This window comes from Typopeltis vanoorti, chromosome 1 (assembly GCF_054136105.1).
Source record: "Typopeltis vanoorti isolate ZY-2024b chromosome 1, IOZ_Tvanoo_1.0, whole genome shotgun sequence".
NCBI lineage: Eukaryota > Metazoa > Arthropoda > Arachnida > Uropygi > Thelyphonidae > Typopeltis > Typopeltis vanoorti.
Window position 1 is genome coordinate 185,339,491 of NC_143549.1, and position 25,661 is coordinate 185,365,151.

Genomic DNA, 25,661 nt, shown 5'->3' on the forward strand with positions numbered 1-25,661 from the left:
AGAGGAATGCAGAGAACTAACCAGGTCTTCTGACCTAATGTCCAATCCTCAACTTCTTGTGGTGCACCCCGTAACAGTATATGAACAAGGATGGGCTGGCAATTTGGGATTTAGCCGAACAAATTGTATTCTCATTGGCTCAAACCACAATATTAAATGATGGTACAACATGACAGAAGATGTTTTTATAAACTTTTAAATGGGAAGTGATTTAAAAAAAACCCTACCACAAAGAAAAGCCTAATATACTACAAATAACTAATAATTTACTAATTGTGTGTTTAAAAATATAAAATTGATCTTTAACCCATTTCTTTACTTTCTAACTACAGAAATTGAGTAATTTGTAGACTTCATGTTATTTCCACTGCAGATGCACTACTATTTCTTAGAAGACTGAAACTAAATTAATAATAATATTACCACATCACAAAAAATACTCATCTAAATTAATAAGGTATTAATTTTATATTTTTGAAATCACAACAAAATAACTTGAATTAAAATCATGTGCAATAAAATGAAATTTAATACAGACCCTAAAAAATGCTTGTTTCTTCACATCTTCAGCATCTCTCTCACTTGCACCAAGTCTGCGTTCAGGGTTTTTCCTCAATAACTGGAAGAAAAATTTTATTTATATTTTAATGTCAATTGATGCAGAACTTATAACATGGATCAATAATGATTAATATGAGATATTTACATCATCATCATCAAATTCCTGCCATGTACCCTAAAAGGGTGTACAGGATATGATAGTACTACATGAAAAAAATTACATTACTAACTTCCTATCTACAATTTTCCTCCAAATCAGTCTGTTACTTGTCAAGGCTCCAACATTATCAGATCTTATATATCTATCATCTAAGGCACACTGCACCGTATCAATCCACCTGTATCTTGGTCTTCCTCTGGGTCGTTTTGCTGCCAACCTGGCAGAGAACACTTGTTTTGCTAATCTTGCTTCGTCCATTCTGTTTAAGTGACCATACCATCTGAGATTAGCTCTGCTAACGCATTCCTGGATGGTGACAATGTCAAGTTCTTTCCTAATATCCTTTTTTTAATATGATATTGCCATTGAAGCCATCTGTTCATGCCTATAATCTTTCTCAGGATTCTCATATTTGCAGTCTCTAGTCTTTGGTCAAGTGTTTTACTTCTGACCCAGCTCTCAGATCCATAAGTTAAAACAGGTTTGAACACTGTCTTGTATACAGCTAATTTAGTGTTATGACTAATTTCTCTCTTATTCCATATGAATTTATTCAATTGATTTCCCACCATACCAACTTTGCTGATTCTGTTGTCTATTTCTATATTCAATTTACCATCTTCACTAAAAATCATGCCTAAGTAGCTGAAATGTTTTACATGTTCCACAGGTTATCCATTCACAACACAGTTGACATTTTCAATAATTCTGCCTACTTTCATTGTCTTTGCCTTTTTATTGCTGACCTTCATACCATATCTATTACAACAGTTATTCAATTTAGTCAGAGAATCTTGCAGACTTGTAGCGGATTTATTTAGAAGTATAACATCATCCGCATAAAGCAAAGAGCTGACATTAACATTTCCAATTTTGATATGTTTAATACTACTTTCCTTCATAATGTGATCCACATAGATAATGAATAATAGGGGGGATAATGTACATCCTTGTCTCACACTAGATTTAACATTAAACCATCTTCCTGTACTTCCTTCAATTCTAACTGCCAACTTACAACTCAAATAAAGACTAAGTATTGCTTGATATAATGCCCCATTGACACCATATAACTATAGCGTATTGAATAGCTTCTCTCTTGGCACCTTGTCATATGCCTTTTCCAAATCGACAAAACTTAAATACAGATCTTTGTTATATTCCCATGCTTTCTCGACTATTTGTCGTAAAGTGAAGATCTGATCTTGACAGCCTCTATTTGGCATGAATCCAGCTTGTGTTCTTCTTCACCAAGCTTTTCTTCCACAATTCTTCTCAACCGTTTCTCAAGTATACTTGCATAGATCTTGCCAGGAACACTCAGCAGTGTTCATGGCAAGATCTATGCAAGTTTAATTGTGTTTAAACACAATTAAACAGTGTGTTTAATGTGAGAATTAAACACATTGTTTAATTCTCACATTCAGTTTTATTTCCCTTTTTATATATGGGCACTATGAGAGCTCTACTCCAATCATCGGAAATTCGTCCCTCTGTCCAGGCTTTCTGAACTATGCAGTGCAGCGACTAAGATTTTTATACCACCATACTTCAGCATTTCTGGTCGAATATCATCTACTCCTGCTGCCTTTCCACATTTCAAGCCTTTGATGGCTTTTTCTACTTCAAGTATGGATATGTATTCCTGACTGCATGCCTGGTCAGTGTTTTTTACCACTGTGCTGTCATCACTGCTTGTTTCATTTAGTAGTTTTTCAAAGTAATTACTCCATACTTCAAGGATATCTTTTTCTCCCATTTTCATGTCACCTTTATCATCTCTAACTCCATTTACAGCACTCTTTCCTCCATTCCTAAGCTTCTTCAACAACCTCCAGAATATTTTGCTACCTTCTTGATATTTATTTTCTATATTCTTGCCAAAGTCCTCCCATGACTTTTGTTTAGCTAGTTTTACACAGTGTTTTGCATTCGTGCATTTGTCTCTGTATTCTCTAAGAGCACAAGCTGACTTATTTGCCAGGAACTTTTGAAATGCTTTCTTCTTTTCCTTCACTGCCTGTTTAACTTCCTGTGTCCACCATGGAGTTCTAATTTTTCTATCCTTGCAGACAACTTCACCACATGCCTCTCTAGGTGAATCAATCAGGGCTTTCTTCAAGGCTTGCCACTGAATCTCCAAGGTTTGGTTCCTGTTCTCAAATTCTTTCATTTTTTCTTCAATAATCTTTGTGTATTTTAGTCTACAGTTCACATCTGAGAGCTGCTCAACTTTTATTCGCTTTAAAACTTTCTTACATGTCATTCTTTTCAATATGAAATTCAATTTTATCCTGCTCAAGACTAAATAGTGATCACTTCCAATTTCAAATCCTCTGTACACTCTGGTGTCCTGCACCAGGGAGAAAGCATCACTATCAACAATAACATAGTCAATGAGACTTTCTTATTCCTTGCCTCTTCTCTCCATATGAATTTGTGCACATTTTTATGTTGGAACATGGTGTTAGTAATATCCAGTCCATGTCCTGAGCAGAAATCCAACAGATATTTGCCATTATTATTAGCTTTGCTCTTTTCTCCAAATTTTTCCAAAATATTTTTGTATGTCTCATAATCATTTTCTACTCTGCTATTTAGATCCCCAACAAGGACCAACTTTTCCTTTTTCATTGTGTCAGTTGCTTTTTCTAAAGCCTCAAAAAATTCCTCCACTTCTACCTTAGTAGAACCTTCTGTGGGACCATAGGCACAAATAAGTCTCATTGTCCAGTTCCCCATTCTCATATGAGATATTTACGTCCAAATGTAAATATCTCATATGTACATTGTAGGATGGGATAGTACCCACAATTTCTGTTAGTGACATGAGATACTGTGTATTATTAGTATGTAAAAAATAAAAATTTGCATGCCATACTCCTCAGCAATAAAATAAACCAATACCAATGCAATACCTAAGAATTTTATTTCCATTATTGCTCTCTCTCTCTTTTTGTACCCCAATTTTGCTATACAGATGCAGCAAGTATGTTCTATTCATATAGAGGACCTTAACCACAAACACTGATAATCATGCAATTTTTATTTATTTATTTTTATCTATGTATTTACAGAAGTTCATGGTTCAAGAACAGCTGATTCAGAATAAAAGTTTTTTTTTTTTTTTTTTTTTTTTTTTTTTTTTTTTTTTTTTTTTTAATGCTTCAATAATTTTTATTAAAGAAATGGCTTCACTCTGGAAAAATCCACATAGTATTCGTGAAAATAAGACCAAGAAATAAATAAAGGAATGCAAAATTTAAACAATCTTACACAAATGACATCAGGCAACGTCACTGCCTGATGTGAAACCACCATGCTACTTACTGGAAGCCTGAAGTGATGTGAAAAAAGATGTATGTTTCATCTGTAGAGCATGGTTTTCAGATTGTATGGGCCTTCTTCACCCATAGTACCAATACATATGTAATGGAGATTAAAAACCTTTCATAAGTGAGAAAAAGAAAAAGTGTCTATAAATGTGCCATTATAAGCAGACTTTGAAAACTAATACCCATTTGAAATTAGGTGAATTAAAGGATCGGACCGGTTATATAGTTAAACTAGTTAATTAAAATTAAGAATTTAAGATTGCAGCAGGCAGCCATTTCGTTTTATGAGTTTCGTGCATTTGTCTTTTGCATAATCTTCATCAGTATCAGAGCCTATGAAGGAGTTGGTAAGATCTGGATTTAACTTATGCCCCAAACATTGAATACGGTATGTGGGACTTCACACCATGCAGCATTAATAAATTTTAAAGCATTTTTTATATTGAAGGCTCACCAATATTGCTGCACACTCAAATGACAAGATACCTGTTCATGGTGTCTTGTCAATTAGATTAGCCAAAGTGAGCTTTAAATACTGAGCCTTAAAAGGTTTAATCACATGTTGATCCACATGCTAGAGTACTGAGGTCATTTGCTGAGAGAAAAACATTTTGATAATGGGAAAGACATCAACAGATGGGTTGTGGCATTATCAAGAGGAAGTAAGATGTTGAAGGAAGTTCTGCCTTCAATGCTTTTGTCCTGAGATCTGATGAAGGAGTGGACAGATTATATTAGATATTATTTCTAACTTTCATGGAATCAGAATATACATTGTGGGAGGTCAAACACCTTGCAAACCACAATACAGATCATACCAGTAGCCCAAGAACTGAACCCTGTACCGACCTGTTACCTTTCTCTTTTGAGGCATCACTTACCTCCACAACTCCATGGCTTCTATCAGTTGTCCATCACCAGCCTTTCTGGTTTCAGCAATTATTAATTAAACATGATATCAAAATTGGAGATGTTAATGTCAGCTCTTTGCTTTATGTGGATGATGTTATACTTCTAAATAAATCCGCTACAAGTCTGCAAGATTCCCTGACTAAATTGAATAACTGTTGTAATAGATATGGTATGAAGGTCAGCAATAAAAAGACAAAGACAACGAAAATAGGCAGAATCGTTGAAAATGTCCACTGTGTTGTGAACGGAGAACCTGTGGAACAGGTAAAACATTTCAGCTACTTAGGCATGATTTTTAGCGAAGATGGTAAATTGAATATAGAAATAGACAACAGAATCAGCAAAGCTGGTATGGCGGGAAATCAATTGAATAAATTCATATGGAATAAGAGAGAAATTAGTCGTAACACTAAATTAGCTGTATACAAGACAGTTTTCAAGCCAATTTTAACTTATGGATCTGAGAGCTGGGTCAGAAGTAAAACACTTGACCAAAGACTAGAGACCGCAGATGTGAGTCCTGAGAAAGATTATAGGCATGAACAGATGGCATCAATGGCAATATCATATTAAAAACGAGGACATTAGGAAAGAACTTGATATTGTCAGCATCCATGAATGCGTTAGCAGAGCTAATCTCAGGTAGTATGGTTACTTAAACAGAATGGGCGAGGAAAGATTAGCAAAACAAGTGTTCTCTGTCAGGTTGGCAGGAAAAGACCCAGAGGAAGACCAAGATATAGGTGGATTGATGCAGTAAAAAGTGCCTGAGGAGATAGAAATATAAGATCTGATAATGTTGGAGTCTAGTAACAGACTAATTTGGAGGAAAATTGTAGACAGGAAGTTAGTAATGATGTAAATTTTTCATGCAGTACTATCATATCCTGTACACCCCTTGAGGGTACATAGCAGGAATTTGATAATGAATTATTAATTGTTAGAATAAATAATTTATCTAATGCCTTTGAAAATCACTATATACCATCTACTCTATCCAACACTCTCACCTTGTTATAAAATGTAACTAAGGTAGGATACATAAAAACTGTTCAAGCTTTTGTTGAGAAATTTTTAGAAAAATCGCCTTTTTCTAAAGATCACTAATATCACAAATGTTAAAAACTTCTCTCACATACAGAATGATCTAACAGATTTCTTAAACCATTGTGAGTTATCTTATTTTAGGCAACAGGAAGATCTGCTTTTATTCGTCTAGAAGAACGGAAGTTCTATATTAAATATCATGAGACTGAACAATTTGGATTTGCAGAACATGCTATCAACTATGTTCTGCATGTTGATAACATGCTATCAACACTAAATGTTGAACTCATTGAAATAAGACAAGAGTCCTTAATAAAGTTATTTCCTCACAGAACATCTTTATAAAGAAATGTGTGAAACTATTTCATTGATCTAACTTAAACAGATCCAATGGTTTACATCTATCCTCTTTGTGGGAGATAGGAAAGATTAGCAGATTTAAAAAGAACCAACTTTATTTTGTCTATGTATATATTTATATATATATATATATATATATATATATATATATATATATATATTTTTTTTTTTTAAAAATAAGTTAGGAAATTATTGACCTTTTTTAAGCTATTTTATGTTAGCTACTCAGGTGGAGCTTTTTAAAATTGTGTGTTATTGTTTAATTGCCATTCTGTGATCTTAACATTCTATAATAATAGTTTTTTTACTTGAGTTTTCCTCAGTTTTAAGAATTCTTTTGATTATGTCAACTTATGGTATTTCATTACTGAAACATATTTAACACAGACAATACTAAACATACTAAATGTGCTATACATCTCCAACTTTTGTGCATATGTGTGTGTGTGTGTTGGGGGCAGTCAACATCTGCTTGTTTGTGGCATTTCCATTAGTGACAAACTCGTAATTGATATGGCCTGTTACCGAGATTAAAAGTGAAACTCAAGTTTCAATAAAATGGCTGTCATCAGTATAGCAATTGAATACCACAAGAGTATGGCATAAGAACACTACTGTAAATAACATAAAACACATATATTTTCTATGTAATTCCCTAAGCATTATAACATGAAAGTAAGCAAGTATAAACTTAAAACATATTAAAACCTCCTATGTTTTGGTAACACATGGCGGTTCCAATAATACTAACTCATACAGTTGCATAAATAAATGCAAAATTATATATATTCTTCTTTTCTCTTCTATGTATTAGGCTTACTGGCCTGTTACAGAGCTATCTTAAGCCTTTCTAAGTCATACCCGACCTGAGGATAAGGTGACTAGCCATATGCCTCCTGGTATATTCTATGGCTGTAGCTATGTGTGTGTTCACGGGGCCGATTTGCCTGCTTGCGGGAGGAAAAACCCTGCCGTCCACGCCCAAGACCGGTTATGTCTGAGAAAGATCCTTAAGCTTCTTAAAGTGACGGGAATTAAACTCAGGACACTCCTTTCCCAGGCATATGGTTGTGAAGTGCATAGCCACTAGGCTAACTGCCAGGACATATAACATAACGAAACAAATCACATTTATGAAATTTTCACTGAGAATATATGAAAAGTAATATGAACTGTAAAAATGAACATAAGTGAATCACTATTATGCAAGATTTTTACAGATGGTATGGCATCAGATTACACACGGACTGTGTGGTGTAGAGTATATCCTCCTGCCATGAGTCCTTGGACTCCACAGACCTGTTACACAATGATACTAATTATGTGAGTCTATGCATAAGCATAAATCAGGAAGGAATATTTGATAAATTTGAATTCTGGAAAAATACTACTTACCCTTCTCATTATAGCAATAGCCTCCAAAGAAAGAAACCTTGGGTAACGAACTTCATCGTTAACAATACTATCAAACACTTCTTCTTCATCATCACCAGGAAATGGAGACTGAATTGTAAAACACAATTCTAATTTATTCAGTACTAAACAATATTTATCATATTGCATTTCATTACATATGTATGTATGTATGCAAGTATAAAGGAAAGATTATTTCAAAGCAACAATGGTTCTACACTAACCAGAAATGAAATATAAACTTGATAAGTAATGGTCTGAAACATCCAACAAAACACAACTGGATGAGACTACTATAAGTCACTAACATTCTTATATAAGATATTCTCAGGAGATAAATGTTATACACAATATTTAGAATCTGCAGAATTAGTGTAATAGTTAAAATAATAAAAAGAGCATGAAGAATGATTTAAATAGGCTGACAATGGGTACTAGTTTAATGTGTTAAAAATATAAAGTTAAGCATTTTGTGATGAAAAGGTTACAAGCTATGTACTACATTGATGGAAATGCAGTCAAAGAAATTGATAAGATAGGGATTTGGAGGATCAGGAGTAGAAGTACAGAGATATTGCAAAAGTGGCCAAGGTAGTTCATAGCATTACCTGGTTACTGAAGAGCACCAAATGTTCAAACGCATGTCTCCAATCATTATTTGTTGCTTTTTTATGTTGTCATCTTCTGTGCATAAAAAAATACAAAGAGTCCTTTGTGAGTATATGATTTTCCTCTATTTCTAAGGCAATGCAAATTGTAGCGCTTTCTAATCTTTTTCTGAGTATGTTCTCTACTATTCTTGCATCAAAAACCTATTTTGCTAACCATTCTTATTATTCTTCATTCTGTTTAAGTGATTACTAGACCACCATAACTCATTTTTGAATGCTAAGGATGTCAAATTCCTGCCTGTATCTTAATTTTTATCATAACTATACCATTTCCTCAGAACTATCATGTCATTGGTCTCCTGGTCCATACCTGAATTGCTCATTATATTAACCATTTCCAATTTGCCATCTTCACTAAAACAATTCAGTGAATAGCTTAAATATTTTATCCCCTCCCCTTTTTATCTAACCTGCATTCACAAAAGGATGCAAATCTATAGTACGTTAGTACTGTAGATGGGATTTAAATTTTATAAAAATATTTTCTCCATTTTTACATAATAATATAAAATATAAAATATGCCTAAACAAATAAAATATTTTAAGTGTGATCACTGATAATGCAACTGATGTTTTTCACGTTCCTATTTTTTATAGTTTCAGTCATTTTTTTTATTAGTTTTCATGGATTTGTTACAGTGGTTAAGTAAATTTGAGACAGCAGTATAATTATAATTAAAAGAATAATATCTGTATAAAATACAGAACTTAGTTCAATATCATGTTTAATACAACTTTTTATTCATAAGGTGATCCCATATAAATGATGAACAACTGTGGAGATCCTGTCTTACTGACTTCACATCAAACTATTTTCCAATACATCTTTCAATTCTTACTGGTGACTTACAACTCAAGTTTTGTATATATTGCTGTATATAATTCCTGATGTACACTAAAATTGTAGCCTTCTGAATAGCTCTTTACACTTGATCAAAGCATATGATTTTTCTTTAAGATTTCAATCCCCCCCCCACACACACATCTTTTCTGGAAAACTTCATTATATTTACTATGATTATCATCTGTTTGTTTTAAAAAGCAAATATCTGCTACCTAACAATCCGTATCTGCATCATGGTGATTTTGAAACACCTCTTTTGAAGTAGCTGCCAAAGTTTACTGAGTGAAAAGCAACAGTAATATATATATACAGTGAGTAGCTAATTTATTAGGCATAACTATTACTGAGCAGCACCTGCTTCATCCCTCATAACAGTCCTAACTCAGACAGGCAGTAGCTTCTGAAATTGTCTCTAGTTATTCCAAAAGGTTCCCAATTCATGCTGATTTGGCTAATCTTGCAAGTGTAGCCAAACCAGCACATTTTCAATCCATAGATGCCAAAGCAAATCAAGATCCAGTGACCAAGATCTAATGTTAATATTGAAGTTCTGGAAACTATTTTTGAATGATCTGTGCCTTATACACGAGTTGAATTATCTTGCTGGAAGATAACAGATGGATATACCATGAGCACGAATGATGCAATAATTTTCAATTAAATTGTGGTAGTCAGTTGTCACTAACTGGTATCAGGAGATGTAAAAAAAAAAAAAGACTCTGCACAATCACCACCAACCAATAGCACTGTTAAGCAACTGCAGTCATCACATTCATTAGTACAATAAGACTGAATATTTAAAGAAATACCAAAATAAAACTAAAAGGCATTTATCTATATTGTTACTTCATGGTATGATAATGTTTTCTTTCTTAAACATTGTAGCTGTTGCTATCTACTTTTGTCAAAATAGAGAGCTTCATTGTTTGCCCATTCTTTAGAAAACTTCATGTCCATCTTCAAGAGTTTCAATTCATCTGCATAATGCATATCAAAGCCCTTTATTTTGATAATTTAGCCAGCTATACTTCGTGCAGAAGTTTTTTTTTTTATTTATTTAAAAAAATTTTTTTTTTAATCAACAGTCCACAACTCAGCAATCATTCCCTGCTGTTCTATATAGATATCATTACGAACAAAAAACAAGTCTTCGACACAGCCTCTGTAGTTAACCCTTCACTTATTTTCTCACTTGTTTTGAATTTCTTAACTATGGAAGGGTAAAAGAAATACCTTTCAAAAGAGTAGAAAGGCTTATGTGTTGGTTGTAAATATTAGTTTAATGGTATTGATTACAACACAGAGTGATAAGAAAATAATTGATATTTATTAACTTATTAGTTGATATTTCACTGGTATTATATCCAGCATCTCCAGAGCACAAGAACAGTTTGTCACAGTATATGAAACAACAAGTTGGTATAACAGTAGAACTACTTTAAAAAATTGTAATGGACAACACACAGAACTAAAGTCCCAATTGGCATCATCAATGTTGGAAAAAGGAGGAAACAAGTATTAATTAGATCTTAAAATGACTGTCTCCCAGGTAACAGAGTAATCTGTTCCAATGACAATGCTCTTACCACTGAACTCGCTTGTGTCACACTTTCTTAGCCAATGGCTATAATCCTCATAAGATAGAAAACATTCTAAATGCTCCCCCCCAAATCCCCTTCATTGCCTATCACAAGACTACAGCAAAACTGTTACCATCCCATACATTAAAGGCACATCTAAAAGATATCTAGAGTGCTTAATAAATATCAGCTATGCACCATATTTAAACCATATGTCAAATTAGCAACTCATCTGGTCACTGAAGGACAAACTCTCACATCCAGGAGTTTATGAAGTGCCCTGTTCTTGTAACTTGGACAGACAAGAGGACTGTTGACATCCGTCTTGGTGAACATAAAAAATACATTTGGCCCTATCGTTATAGCAAGTTGGATCTAGCAGACCATGCCTTGGATACCCCTTCACATAGGATCAAATGGAAGAAAACAAAAGTATTACACAAAAGTCATAAGTTTTTGGAATCAACAGCAGTTTTAAAAAATACTCCAAATGGCTGCATAAATTTATCAAAAATCTGGGAGACAGTCATTTTAAGATATAATTAATACTTGTTTTCTCCCTTTTCCCAACATGGATAGTGCCAATTAGGACTTCAGTTCCTTGTTTTGTCTGTTATAATTTTTTTTAATCTAGTCCCACTGTTATATCAAACTGTTGTTTCGTGTACTGTGACAAACTGTTCTTGTGCTCTGAATATGCTGGATATAATACCAGCAAAATATTAGCTAATAAGTTAATAAATATCCTTTATTGTCTTATTATTCTGTGTTGTAATCAATACCATTAAAATAAACTAACGAGTAATTCAAACTGACTTGTGTGGTACTACCTTCAGGCAGGGGAGGGAAATTTGTTCAGTGCTTTCTGTTTGCATATCCAATATACTGGTAGTGCAGTACTAGAACGAAAATGACCCTACATAGTGAAACACATCCTCCTACAAGCACCATACTACGCAGATGCAAGCAAAGCAAAGTAAGTTTTTATTGTACTGAAAACAGCACACAGTCAATTGATAAAGTATTTAGTGAAAAATAGAGTAATTAGAGTATTTAGTGTAATTAGAAACAATTGGAGTAAGTAGTATCCCACAAAGTCACAACTTGTGTGAGACACAGCCTAGCATGAACATGTTAATATATAAACACAAAAGTAATTTAAAATTCTAAAAATAGTTATAGCCAGTGCTTTTTTTGGGGGGATGGTACATAATGGTAAGGCCTTATATATACTGTTTATTAACAGTGATGTGTGACGTATGAATGTGATACATTCTGAAATTTTTAATATTCAGTAATTTTATGTTTATATGGTATGCAAAGAAGCCTAGTTATCTAACGAAATTTATTTTTTCACTATGTCTATGGTTAAGATATTTCTATATACATAACTTTTTTTAAAATATTTGCTATATAAAACTTTTATTAAAAAGGTATCATATATGTTTTACTTTACACATTTGAGTATTACTAAATTGATGCTTAATAAACTGTGTGTTATGGTTAATTTGCTATTCTCATTCCAAAAACATCATCAGACTATGAAGTAAAAGACTGGTAAATAATTATTTTAATTTTATTTTCACATCCTTTTAATTCAGTTTTAGACAATTTGTATTATTTCATCACTGAGAGGCAAACTTTATTTATCTCATATTTCACTGGTATCTATCTGGAAGTCTGAAAATTGCCAACATTCAAGCCAATTAACAAGGGGAAGAACACATAATATTCACTATGTAATTACAGTCCAATTTCATTCATTTCATTTTTTTAAATAATGACAAAGCCATTAAAATTCCAACTTCTACACTATTCTAAGGTGTCTCAACTAATAAACAACTGCCAGTATGGATTCTGCCAATGACCAAGGGATTTTCTTGCTTATATTAACATTTGGAATGGCATGGATAAGTTTGGGGAATCTCAAGTGGTTGCTCTCGATATCTCTACAAGGCATTTCATTTGGCACAAAAGATTCCACAAGATCTGTTCTTACTGGTTTTGCCAGCCTTCTGTCCAGATGCAGGTTACATATAATGGATGGATCTTTATTCTCAAACTCTGCAATTATTGCTGCTTCCTTCTATATATCAATGACCTTCTCAAATAACTGCAATTCACATGTATAGTTTCACTAATGACAATTCGTTGCATTCCTCTTTCTCATTTGAGAAGCTGTGCACTTTGATCTGATTTTTATATTCTGAGAAATAAAACTAAACCCTATTTTATTATGGATTATTCAAACCACAAATCTCTCTCTTGGCATAAACATATTACAAATATCACCTCCTCAACATCCTAAAAATTAGGTTCTCTACTTCTCTCTCACTAAAGGTGTTACTTTACCTCTGAACAGCTATTAATGCTATACAAATATGCCCAACCAAACTAGAGACCAGATAGTGAACATGAGATGAATTATGGAAAGAACAACAGAATTTCAGAAGGAAGTATTCATCTGCTTTATTGATTACAAGAAAGTTTTTGATTGTGTAGATTAAATTCTACTAGAATGTGTAGATCACATTCTACAGTCTGTTGTAGAATGTAATCTACAACAGACTAGAGAATGTGATGAGAGAGAACAAATGGGAATATGTGAATCACTAATTTTCTTGATTAGAGAACTGTCTGATATAATCAACAAGCTTCAATAAAAACAGTCTTTGGAAGAAACAAGCTGTGTTCAAGTAGAAAAAGGGATTCAGCAGGGTTATTTATGAGAATGGCTGACTTAGACAAAAGACCCAGCAGGAAGTAAGACTGAATGGCAGAAAAATAAATAATTTAAGATATGCAAATGACACAGCCCTTATAGTACAAACTAAGGAAGATCTGGAGTAGTTGATTCTGTTGGTTAAGAGGGAAGGCAAAAATGCTGGGATTAATTTAAATATCAGCAAAACAAAAGTGACGGCTTCTGATAATTTGGATGAATTTATGATTGAGAGATGCTTAAGGGTCAGAGCTGAATAACTGAGAGGTGACCTCCACATAGCCTTTAAAGGAATGCGGAGAACCGACCAGAGCATCTGACCTAATGTCCAATTCTCACCTTCTCATGGTGCACCTTGTTGGGTATCTACCTGGATACTGAATGAACGAGGATGGGCTGGCAATTTGGGATTTAACTGACCAAATTGTATTCCTATTGGTTAAACCAAAATAAAAAATGATGGCCAAAATGACAAAATTTCATGCCGGCTGGGGCATCGCCCGGTTAAACAAGGCCCCCGTTGTTTTCGCCAGGGAACCAGGGCAAACAGCGAAAAGTCAGCTACTGGAACAAATCTAAAAACACACCCCAACTCAACATCACCACAGTTAAAGATCGGTACTAGCAACATAAGAAGCCTGAATGGCAAAGAAATGGAGCTAGCTGAGGAATTAGATAAGTACCAGATCGACATAATAGGGGTGACTGAAACAAAAAGACAAAAACTGGTGAGATCTTTCTGACCAATAAATACAAAATGTTATATTCAGGAAATGACAATCAAGGAAAAGAAGGAGTAGCCATAGTATTCAACACAAAATACATGGCCCATCTTCTTGAATGGCAGGCAGTGTCAAGTAGAGTGATTTGGGCAAATATCAGAATGGGGTACTGGACAATGAGACTTATTTGTGCCGATGGTCCCACAGAAGACTCTACTAAGGTAGAAGTGGAGGAATTTTTTGAGGCTCTAGAGAAAGCTACTGACACAATGAAAAAGGAAAAGTTGGTCCTTGTTGGGGATCTAAATAGCAGAGTAGGAAGTGATTGTCAGACATACAAAAATGTTTTGGGAAAATTTGGAGAAAAGAGCAAAGCTAATAATAATGGCAAATACCTGTTGGATTTCTGCTCAGGACATGGACTGGCTATTACTAACCATGTTCCAACAAAAATGTGTATAAAAATGTCCAAATTCACATGGAGAGAAGAGGCAAGGAATAAGAAAAGTCTCATTGACTATGTTATTGTTGATAGTGATGCTTTCTCCCTGGTGCAGGACACCAGAGCGTACAGAGGATTTGAAATTGGAAGTGATCACTATTTAGTCTTGAGTAGGATAAAATTGAATTTCATATTGAAAAGAATGGCATGTAAGAAAGTTTTAAAGCAAATAAAAGTCGAGCAGCTCTCAGATGTGAACTGTAGACTAAAATACACAAAGATTATTGAAGAAAAAATGAAAGAGTTTGAGAACAGGAACCAAACCTTGGAGATTCAGTGGCAAGCCTTGAAGAAAACCCTGATTGATTCACCTAGAGAGGCATGTGGTGAAGTTGTCTGCAAGGATAGAAAAATTAGAACTCCATGGTGGACACAGGAAGTTAAAGAGGCAGTGAAGGAAAAGAGGAAAGCATTTCAAAAGTTCCTGGCAAATAAGTCAGCTTGTGCTCTTAGAGAATACAGAGACAAATGTAAGAAAGCGAAACAGTGTGTAAAACTAGCTAAATAAAAGTCATGGGAGGACTCTGGCAAGAACATAGAATAAATATCAAGAAGGTGGCAAAATATTCTTGAGTTTGTTGAAGAACCTTAGGAATGGAGGAAAGAGTGCTGTAAATGGAGTTAGAGATGATAAAGGTGACATGAAAACAGGAGAAAAAGATATCCTTGAAGTATGGAGTAATTACTTTGAAAATTTGCTAAATGAAACAAGCAGTGTTCACAGCACAGTGATAAAAAACACTGACCAGGCATGCAGTCAGGAATACATATGCATACTTGAAGTAAAAAAAGCCATCAAAGGCTAGAAATGTGGAAAGGCAGCAGGAGTAGACGATATTTGACCAGAAATGCTGAAGTATGGTGGTATAAAAATCTTACAATCGCTGCACTGCATAGTTCAGAATGCCTGGACAGAGGGACAAATTCCTGATGATTGGAGTAGAGCTCTCATAGTGCCCATATATAAAAAAGGAAATAAAACTGAATGTGAGAATTACAGTGGTATATCCCTACTGAGTGTTCCTAGTAAGATATATGCAAGTATACTTGAGAAACGGTTGAGAAGAATTGTGGAAGAAAAGCTTGGTGAAAAACAAGCTGGATTCAGGTCAAATAGAAGCTATCAGGATCAGATCTTCACTTTACGACAAATAGTGGAGAAATCATGGGAATATAACAAAGATCTGTATTTAAGTTTTGTCGATTGGGAAAAGGCATATGACAAGGTGCCAAGAGAGAAGCTATTCAATATGCTATAGTTATATGGTGTCAATGGGGCATTATATCAAGCAATACTTAGTCTTTATTTGAGTTGGAAGTCAGCAGTTAGAATTGAAGGAAGTACAGGAAGATGGTTTAATGTTAAATCTGGTGTGAGACAAGGATGCACATTACCCCTCTGTTATTCATTATCTATTTGGATCACATTATGAAGGAAAGTGGAATTAAACATGATATCAAAATTGGAGATGTTAATGTCAGCTCTTTGCTTTATGCGGATGATATTATACTTCAAAACAAATCCGTTACAAGTCTGCAAGATTCTCTGACTAAATTGAATAACTGTTGTAATAGATATGGTATGAAGGTCAGCAATAAAAAGACAAAGACAATGAAAATATTAACTGTGTTGTGAATGGAGAACCTGTGGAACAAGTAAAACATTATAGCCACTTAGGCACAATTTTTAGTGAAGATGGTAAATTAAATATGGAAATAGACAGCAGAATCAACAAAGCTGGTATGGTGGGAAGTCGATTGAATAAATTCATATGGAATAAGAGGGAAATTAGTCGGAACACTAAATTAGCTGTATACAAGAGTGTTTAAACCAGTTTTAACTTATGGATCTGAGAGCTGGATTAGAATTAAAACATTTGACCAAAGACTAGAGTCTGCAAATATGAGGGTCCTGAGAAAGATTAGAGGCATGAACAGATGGCATCAATGGCAATATCATTTTAAAAACGAGGATATTAGGAAAGAACTTGAGATTGTCAGCATCCAGCAATGTGTTAGCAGAGCTAATCTCAGGTGGTGTGGTCACTTAAACAGAATGGGCAAGGAAAGATTAGCAAAACAAGTGTTCTTTGCTAGGTTGGCAGGAAAACGACCCAGAGGAAGTCCAAGATATAGGTGGATTGATACGGTACAGTGTGCCTTAGACGATAGAAATATAAGATCTGATAATGTTGGAGTCTTGACAAGTGACAGACTGATTTGGAGGAAAATTGTAGATAGGAAGTTAGCAATGATGTAAATTTTTCATGTAGTACTATCATATCCTGTACACCTCTTGAGGGTACATGGCACAAATATGATGATGATGAGATATAATAGAAGTGGTGAAAAGTTATGATTTACTGGGATCCAGAATAAAAAGTGATGGTAAATACTAAGGTGAAATTAAAAGAAGGATAACTATGGGAATAAAGCTATGTTAAACCTAACAAAAATTATGAAAGACAGAGATGCTAATAAGACCATGAAAGTTAAAACTGTCAAAGCATTTCCAGTAGTGACATATGGATGTGGAGCAGACTATTAAGAACCTCCATGGACTGCAAGAAGAACTAATAAGAAGGTTTTAGAGAATATAAAGAATACTACTTGGAGGCAATGATCATTTAACAGAAGTTAATGAACTTTGGGCATATTATGCAAGCAAATGAATTGTGGAAATATAATAAGTTTAGTTTAAACCTTTATCCAAGTGTGAGCAAACAAAGTTTGCACCTGAAAGTTTCTTCAGGACTGGGGTAAGGTAGTGCAACACCAGGCAACTCGTTGCAAAGGTGGAGAAAGCTCTCATTACTCCTATCTCAGTATCTCCCATAATGCAAAGCACATCTCCTTTCTCCTTGCGGATATGTGTAATGCTATGCATTAAGGCAAGGGCCACTCTACCCATACTGGTTTCGACCTTTATTGAGGTCTCGTCAGTGGGAGCCAGGCCCAGTAGTGGAGATACAAAGTCAGAAGCAATGAGAGGTCATCCTAACCTATAGGAGATGCCAAAGGGTGTATAACCTTATTATTAAATTACTCCAGATTCAGAGAAAGATGTTGAGAGTTTATTTTTCACTTGGTTAGACTATAATAAGTTTAGTTTAATCCTTTATCCAAGTGTGAGCAAACAAAGTTTGTGCTTGAAAGTTTCTTCAGGACTGGCTGAAGAAACTTTCAGGCTCAAACTTTGTTTGCTCACACTTGGATAAAGGATTAAACTAAACTTATTATAGTCTAACCAAGTGAAAAATAAACTCTCAAAAAAAAAAATAAAAATTGTGGAAAAGGCAGTTATGTTGGGGAATATTGAGCACATGTGAAGGAGAGGAAAACCACAAAAGAGTTTGATGGACAACAAAAAGGAACTTACCAACTTGAACTTATAACTGCTGAAAGAAATGACAAGAGACCAAGTGAGGTGGAAAGTCTTTGTTCACAAGTTCAAAATCCAAAATGACTGGATGGCACATAACTAATTGCTCTTCTTTTAAAACTACTTGATTTGTGTGCACGTGCACAAAAAACATGAATGCACACAACACACACACTAAAGCATTGCTTCCAAACTGTCAGACCTTAACTATATATTTCAGTGCAATAGCAATTATGTTTCCTTTATTTATTAAGACAATACTCATACATTTTCAAAAGGTATCAATCTTATATTGAAGGATTCTGTTACATTCATGAAACAGCACTGCTGTACTTATGACTAAAAAAGAATGAAGATGCGCATAACGAATGCACTTGTGTTTTTTCTTGAGATTTTTGAAATAGTGCACTGAGATGAATGAACAGCAAAGTACATGATATGCATATTAAGTTTTGTGAATATCAGCTTACATAATTAGAAACTTTTAAGAGACAGACCAACAGAAAGCAATCCGATTTTTCTTGTTGAAATATATGCAAAAAATAAAAGCAACACTGATAAACATTTTCTTTTCATTACTAACTGATAAATGTGAAACAGTCCCCGCCCCCCCCATTTTTTTAAAAAAAAAAAAGTTTTAAGGATACAAGGTATGATTAGCTACAGGCATCAGTCAAATAAATAAATAAAATAATGATGATTTGTTCTATCCTTTATAAGAATTAAAAGCAAGTTGGAAGATATTCTATATTGTATGATTCTTATTCAGTTGTATATTATGAGACCTAATTGTATACAATGAGATATGGGGCTGAAAATTTAAGAATACTTGTTTCTAACTTAAAAAATAAAAGACTATTTAAGAAGATACAGTAGCCTCTCCCTATCTGCAAGGGATACTTTCAAGCCCCCCCCCCCCCCCCCAGTGGATACCTGAAACTGCAGACAGTACTGAATCACACACACACACACTATTTTTTTCTATACATACATACCTATGATAAAGTTCAATTTATAAATTAAGCACACTAAGAGATCAACAACAATAACTAATAATAAAAGAATAATTATGTGCATATTTATTCATATAATTATTCACATATTGTAAATAATTAGTGTGAATATTTTTATGTGAATAGAAACATTACATGAATGTCAATGGAATCTTAGCAACCTCGGTATATCATTTTTTTTTCCTTTCCTTATAAAGTAGTGATACTGGTAATTTACAAATTTCCAGCATCACTACTCTTGCACTTTGGGGGACACATTATTAAGTAAAATAAGGGTTACTTGAACACAAGCACTGCAATACTGCAACAGTAAATCTGATAATCATTTAGTATCCGAGATGGCTACTAAATGATTAACAGGTGGGTAGTGCATACAGTACAGCATGGATATGCTGGACAAAGGGATCATTCATGGTCCAGGTGAGAAAGAGTGGGACACTGCGAGATTTCATCATGCTACTCAGAATGGCACACAATTTAAAACTTATGAATTGTTTTTTCTGGAATTTTCCATGATATTTCCAGACCATGGTTGACTGTGGGTAACTGAAACCGTGAAAAGCAAACCTGCAGATAAGGAGGACTACTGTAGTGATAATTGCATATTATAGCATTTAAGCATTTATTTTTCAATTTTATTTTTAGAAGGAAATAGAGAAATTCTATTAAATGTGCCTGACATGCTATCTGACTATACTTCTGTTAAAGATGCCAAGAATAAATATTACCTCTCCAACCAACATTTCAAATATTAGAACACCCAATCCCCACCAGTCTACAGCTCTTGTATATGATGTTTCTGTTAAGACTTCAGGAGCCAGAAATTCTGGAGTTCCACAAAAGGTACCTGTTCTATCACCATAGCCCATTCCTTCTTTGCAAAGTCCAAAATCAGCTATCTTTACATATCCTTCAGCATCCAACAATAAGTTATCTAGTTTTAAATCTCTGTAACAAATATTAAAAAAAAAAAAATTAATAAAGTGCAAATGAAAATAAATAGACAAAAAGAAGAAGGTGAATTAATCAATTAATGTCTTCTGAATCTCAACTCAACTATTCTTATCATGAAAGACAGATAAAAGGGGAATGTCGATACAACAAAAATAATGGGATTCCAAATTGATACATTTACAGGAGGCTTAACATTAGAAATGATTCCTGAAAAGTTGGATCGAGTATGATGAGTAATAATTCTATAAATTATCAAAATAATTGTCTCTGGAACATCTGTTACTTACATCAGATATAACACATAAAAATACAAGAATAATCTTTGAAATGCTATCTCCCCCTACAAATGATTTATATACAAGATGAGATGTCTTTCTTTTAAGATTTTTTTCACTTGCTAAAGATAAAGGGAAATCAAAAGATTATATGAACACAGGTGTAGAAATCACATCATATTTGTGAAAATTATTACTTTAACTAGTCAACAGCTAATTGACTTTTTTTATTTTGCTAAATTACTTTTATTTTAGAGCCTCCGCAGCTCAGTCAATATAGAAGAAGCCCTTTGGTCGGAAAAACCTGGGTTCGATTCCTGTCCACGACATGAGGAACCTTTATCTGATCTCTTTCGACTAAAAGGTGAGTTAGCTGGTCTCATACAGAGATAGAGGGGTTTTTTAATCTGGAAACTCAAGTTTTTCGTCCTTCAGAACAGGCAAACTGGCACCCATGAACAAACACATCTACAGACATAAGACACTCCTGGAATAAGGACTGACCAACCTATTCCGTGGGATTTTCGGTTTCGAATGCTTGCATAGTAAAGTGTAGGTCTATGTGCATGAGCATAAACATGACTTTTATTTAAAAAAATAATTATGCATAAAATGTGAAGCAGAATTATTAATCCAATATTTCGGCAAAACTTGGTAGCTTAATTCTTGAAGGCAGATAATGCTAAATTTTGAGTCATGCAGTTGGAATAAAAGTTCATAAACATTTAACTCCTGGTACACTAAGAGTATCAGTGTGTTATACATTAAGGTTTCATAAAAACTGTGTAATCTTGACCTTTCATGTAATTACAGAGCAACAAGTAGTTTTATTTGAAACGTCTAGGGTTAAAACACAAGTAGGACATTACAGAAACATCATGAATCATGTAATAGCATTCTTATAGCAAGTTTCTGTCATATATTTTGACAATCGGATCAGTCCTTGATCCACTGTTATTCAATCTTTACATTAATAGCAGAGGATTTGACAGGTGACATAGCTGTTTGCAGATGCAAACATAATCAGGAATGCAGTCCTTTGGGATGATTTGAACAGGCTGAAATTGTGGGCATCAGTTCATGTGATTTAGTGTAATAAAATTTCCAATGTCATATATTGGTGGGACAGTGCTAGAAAAAACTGATTAGTTTAGGGATCTTGATGTTTTGGTAGATAAAAAGTTCAAGGGCCATGTAGCAAAGATTGCAAATACAACTCATAGGATAATTGCAATGATGAAACAAACATTGACATGCAAGGATATCATTTTGTCTCTTTCCAAAGCCTTGATACAACCTCACTTGGACTAGTGCATGTATGTCTGGTCTCCTTGTTTCCGTGGTGATGCAGATACAGTGGAGAGGGCACAAAGGAGAGTGTTAAAGATGATAGTGGGATTGTGGAATACAGATTATGAAGACTGATTCAGATTGTAGCCTGCAGGCACTAGCAAACAGAAAAAAAAAAGGTGATATGATCAATACTTACAAACTTCTAAAAGAGTCATACAGAATACCAGCAGATGGAATTTTTTGTTTTATGGAAAGTGGAGAGAGGATGAGAGGGCAATCATGGAAGTTGAGAATGAATGCAGTGAAGAAGGGAATGAGAGAGAGATTTTTCTCTCAGAGTGATGTGTGATTAGAATGGATTTGCCTTTATGAGGTTGTAAGTGCAAGTAGTGTGAATAAATTCAAGAAAGGTATGACAGCAGGTGCAAGTGATATGTGACCTCCCTTGATGAGTCCCTGAAGGTCTCCTTAAAAATAACATCAATAATTTTGCAAATATTTTGCAAAATAACATCAAGTGATATGTGACCTCCCTTGATGAGTCCCTGAAGGTCTCCTTAAAAATAACATCAATAATTTTGCACTCGTCCAGTGATTTTAGATGGTCCATTTTACCAGTAAACTGGACCAACTAAAATCACTGGACAAGTTCTCATAGTGATGCTAAATACCACATTTCACCAAACAAGAACAAATTATTATTTAAAATCATTTTGCCAAGAAAACAGAATTATAAAAATAAGAAATCTTTCATTAACCAGGCTTGAACCTAAGATTGAATAAATGAAAATTAATTAGAGAACTACAATGTATCTATATGAACAAATACATATTACTAGCAGGTTTTTATAATTGTATACATACATTACAGTTTATTATTTCTCATAGTTGAATTTTTGATTGCGAATATATCCATCATTTTTGCAATAACTACAGCAACTCTCTCATAGTTACATATAGCAAACTTATGATGCTATATGTAACTATGAGAGTTACATATAGCATCATAAGTTTGATGCTATATGTAACTCTCATTACATAGAAGTTGAAACTTTGATAGTTAATCAAAATTTCTTTGATTAACTATCAAAGAAATAGATTCAGTGATATATGAAAAAATTCAATTCACTAGAGCTACTAGTACAAATGGCTAGTAGCCATCGGTATAGTAATCCTTTGGTCACTATGTCTCTGCTGCAGTTTACTGCATTGCAATGCATGCAACAATACATCATTCAAGTAGCTCTATTGAGTGGTAATACTTAAAAAGTAATAGCATTAAAGAAATGTCAAATTTTATTTCCTTATTTATTTTTTGGCTTAGGTAGTTTAGATGTATAATTTTGTTCTGCTTAATTCTGACATAACAAATGGTCTAAATCAGTGTTTCTCAACGTTTTTTGGATCATGCCCCACCTCAACATCTAAAAGATTTTGATGCCCCCCCCTAGCATAATAGTCAGCCAAGTAATTAAAAAGTATAATATAAATATGTACATATTCTAATTGCCCCCCCTGTGGGGTGTACGCCCCACGTTGAGAAACACTGGTCTAAATAAAACCAAAATGAGTGGTCTAAGTTTAATAGAGACCTTAAATTTTAACAGAGACCAAAATTATGTGAAATTAATAGATAAAACTGTTCCTACAGTTCAATTAAATTCAGCTTGGGAGGGGGGGGGGGGGAGATTACTGCAATATACAAGTTTGACAAATTTTGCTCCTTTGTGCTCAACAAGTGGTCCAACAGAAAAACTAAGATTGCCAAATATTATGATAAAGATCAGAAAAAAAAAAAAAAACATCAGCTAACGCTTTTTAATTCCCATATACGGGAGTAGGCGAGGCCATTTAGCCCTATCTAACTTTTGAAGACTGAGTGGGCAGTTCAATCTCCACTGGTACCCAATCAGAGATAGACGGCCCAAGGCTATCACTAATTAAGCGGTACGCAGGGAAGATAGACCGCTCAAATGTGCCACCATCTCGTGGTCTCTAACCCTACCACAATATATTTAATGTCTGAAATAATGTGGGTTCTATGGTCGATTTTCTTGAGTTTGTAAGACGAAAAACCCGAGTTTCCGGGAGGAAAAACCCGCTTGCCCTTGCCAGAGATCGACTAACTCGGGAACCGGTCGAAAAAAGGCTTAGAAAAATTTCCTCTAGTTGCCGACTAGACTCAAAACCAAGTCTTCCTTCGTGCGGCCAAGCGCCGTGGTATGCAAACGCCACATCCACTGAGCTACACAGGCTCTGATAAAGATAAAGACTATGATAAAGATTCCAAACATAAATTTCAATAAAATCTATCCAGCCAAGATCCAAGAATAACTTGCGTATGGATAGAGGGAAAAAAATAAAAATAAAAATAAAAACCTCATAGGTGCTTATATAATGCATCTTCAAAAAAAGTAGACTTCTAATGAATATGTGCAAAAGAGTAAAGTTAGGGTTCATTTTTTCATTTTGCTAGTCAATTGATGCAACACTCAAAATGTGCATACTTTACTCTAGCCCAGTGTTGTCCAACTGCTGACTCCTGGACTGTGTTATCTACAGGATGAAATTTTACAGTACACAAATAAGATACATCATATTTCATTTTTGAATTTTCTTCCCTATTCTATATGTCTAGCAGAATATTCAGTTTCTAAGCTGTATCAACCAATGGTATATGATTATAAGCTTGCAATATTACTTTTTTTTTTTTGCAATAAATGCAATTAATATTTACTTTATTGCAAAATAATTTTGAACACTTTCAGCTATATGCCTCTTGTTATTGACTGCTTGATTGCAACTTTGTAAATATGGCATGCCTACGTTTTGAACACAGTATACAATAAGCTTTTAAGTAGCAATTATTTTAATCAAAACACAAACATTTTTATTTCATTAATAAATTTATCAATTTATACAATTTTGCATAAATTCACATAATATAAGTAAATGATATCAAGTTATTAAATTATATTAAAAACTATAGTGTATGTTAACTTCTCCAGAACTGAAAATCTGGCAATCAACTGCCAATGCGAGTACAGAATCTGAAAGTTGGTTTAAAAAGTGCTTATGTATGAGTAAAATCCACAATTCTTCTAAATTCTTCAAAACACATAAAAGCTTATAGCTCTGAAAAAACCATGTCTGCATCTAAAAAGTATCGAAAGTGAATTTCAAGATGACAGGAGAGCGAGCATTTGTTTACATGTTTAAAGGATGTTTGATTTATTCTTAGACTGTAGCAGTGTAGGAGCACTTTATTAAAACTTAAAAGCTAATTCACAAAACAAAGGAATATATTTACATCTGTAGCAAAAACTGAAGAGGCATCTGTAATGGGTCTCACTGTCATTACTAAAAGAATAGCTAAGGCAAAGAAACAACTCTCTGATGGAAATTTAATATGTGATTGACATGGCTGAAGCTTTTGGTGAAAATGAACAGTTTAAAAGTGATTTCATGTTGGAGGCTTAATAGATTTTTTACAACACTCAAAAAGAATTAAAATAGAATTTAATACTTCCTATATTTCGTCCTAGTCACTAGGACATCTACGGGGATTACAAAAACAATTAATGTAACATATACACAAATAACAAACAATACTAAGCCCAACCATGTGGGTGACACTAAACTCTCCCACCACCACTCCTCTCAACAATATGGCATTATTAAAACTCTTACCAAGAGAGCCCACAATCTTTGTTCCAGTGGAACCGCCCTCACTACTGAGCTTAACCACATACACAGCACTTTCCTCTCCAATGGCTACAGCGATCACAGTATCAAAAAAATAATCAACTCCTCCCCCATTCCCCGTCCTTCTCGTCAACAAGATTTTAAAAATGCCATCACCATACCCTACATCCGTGGCACATCCGAAAAAATAGCCAAGATACTAAAACAGTA

The 25,661-nt window shown here is 34.1% G+C and overlaps 1 protein-coding gene across 1 annotated transcript in view; it reads right to left on the reverse strand.

Annotated features, from left to right (window-relative positions):
- Pkn (serine/threonine-protein kinase N) overlaps positions 1-25,661 on the reverse strand; it is a 343,091-nt gene that overhangs the window by 50,006 nt on the left and 267,424 nt on the right. Inside the window, exons 17-19 of the mRNA XM_090400359.1 lie at positions 19,953-20,172; positions 7,771-7,878; positions 539-619 (exon numbers count right to left, since the gene is read on the reverse strand). Of these exons, the coding sequence (XP_090256485.1) occupies positions 539-619; positions 7,771-7,878; positions 19,953-20,172 (409 nt within the window). The remainder of the gene's footprint in view (positions 1-538; positions 620-7,770; positions 7,879-19,952; positions 20,173-25,661) is intronic.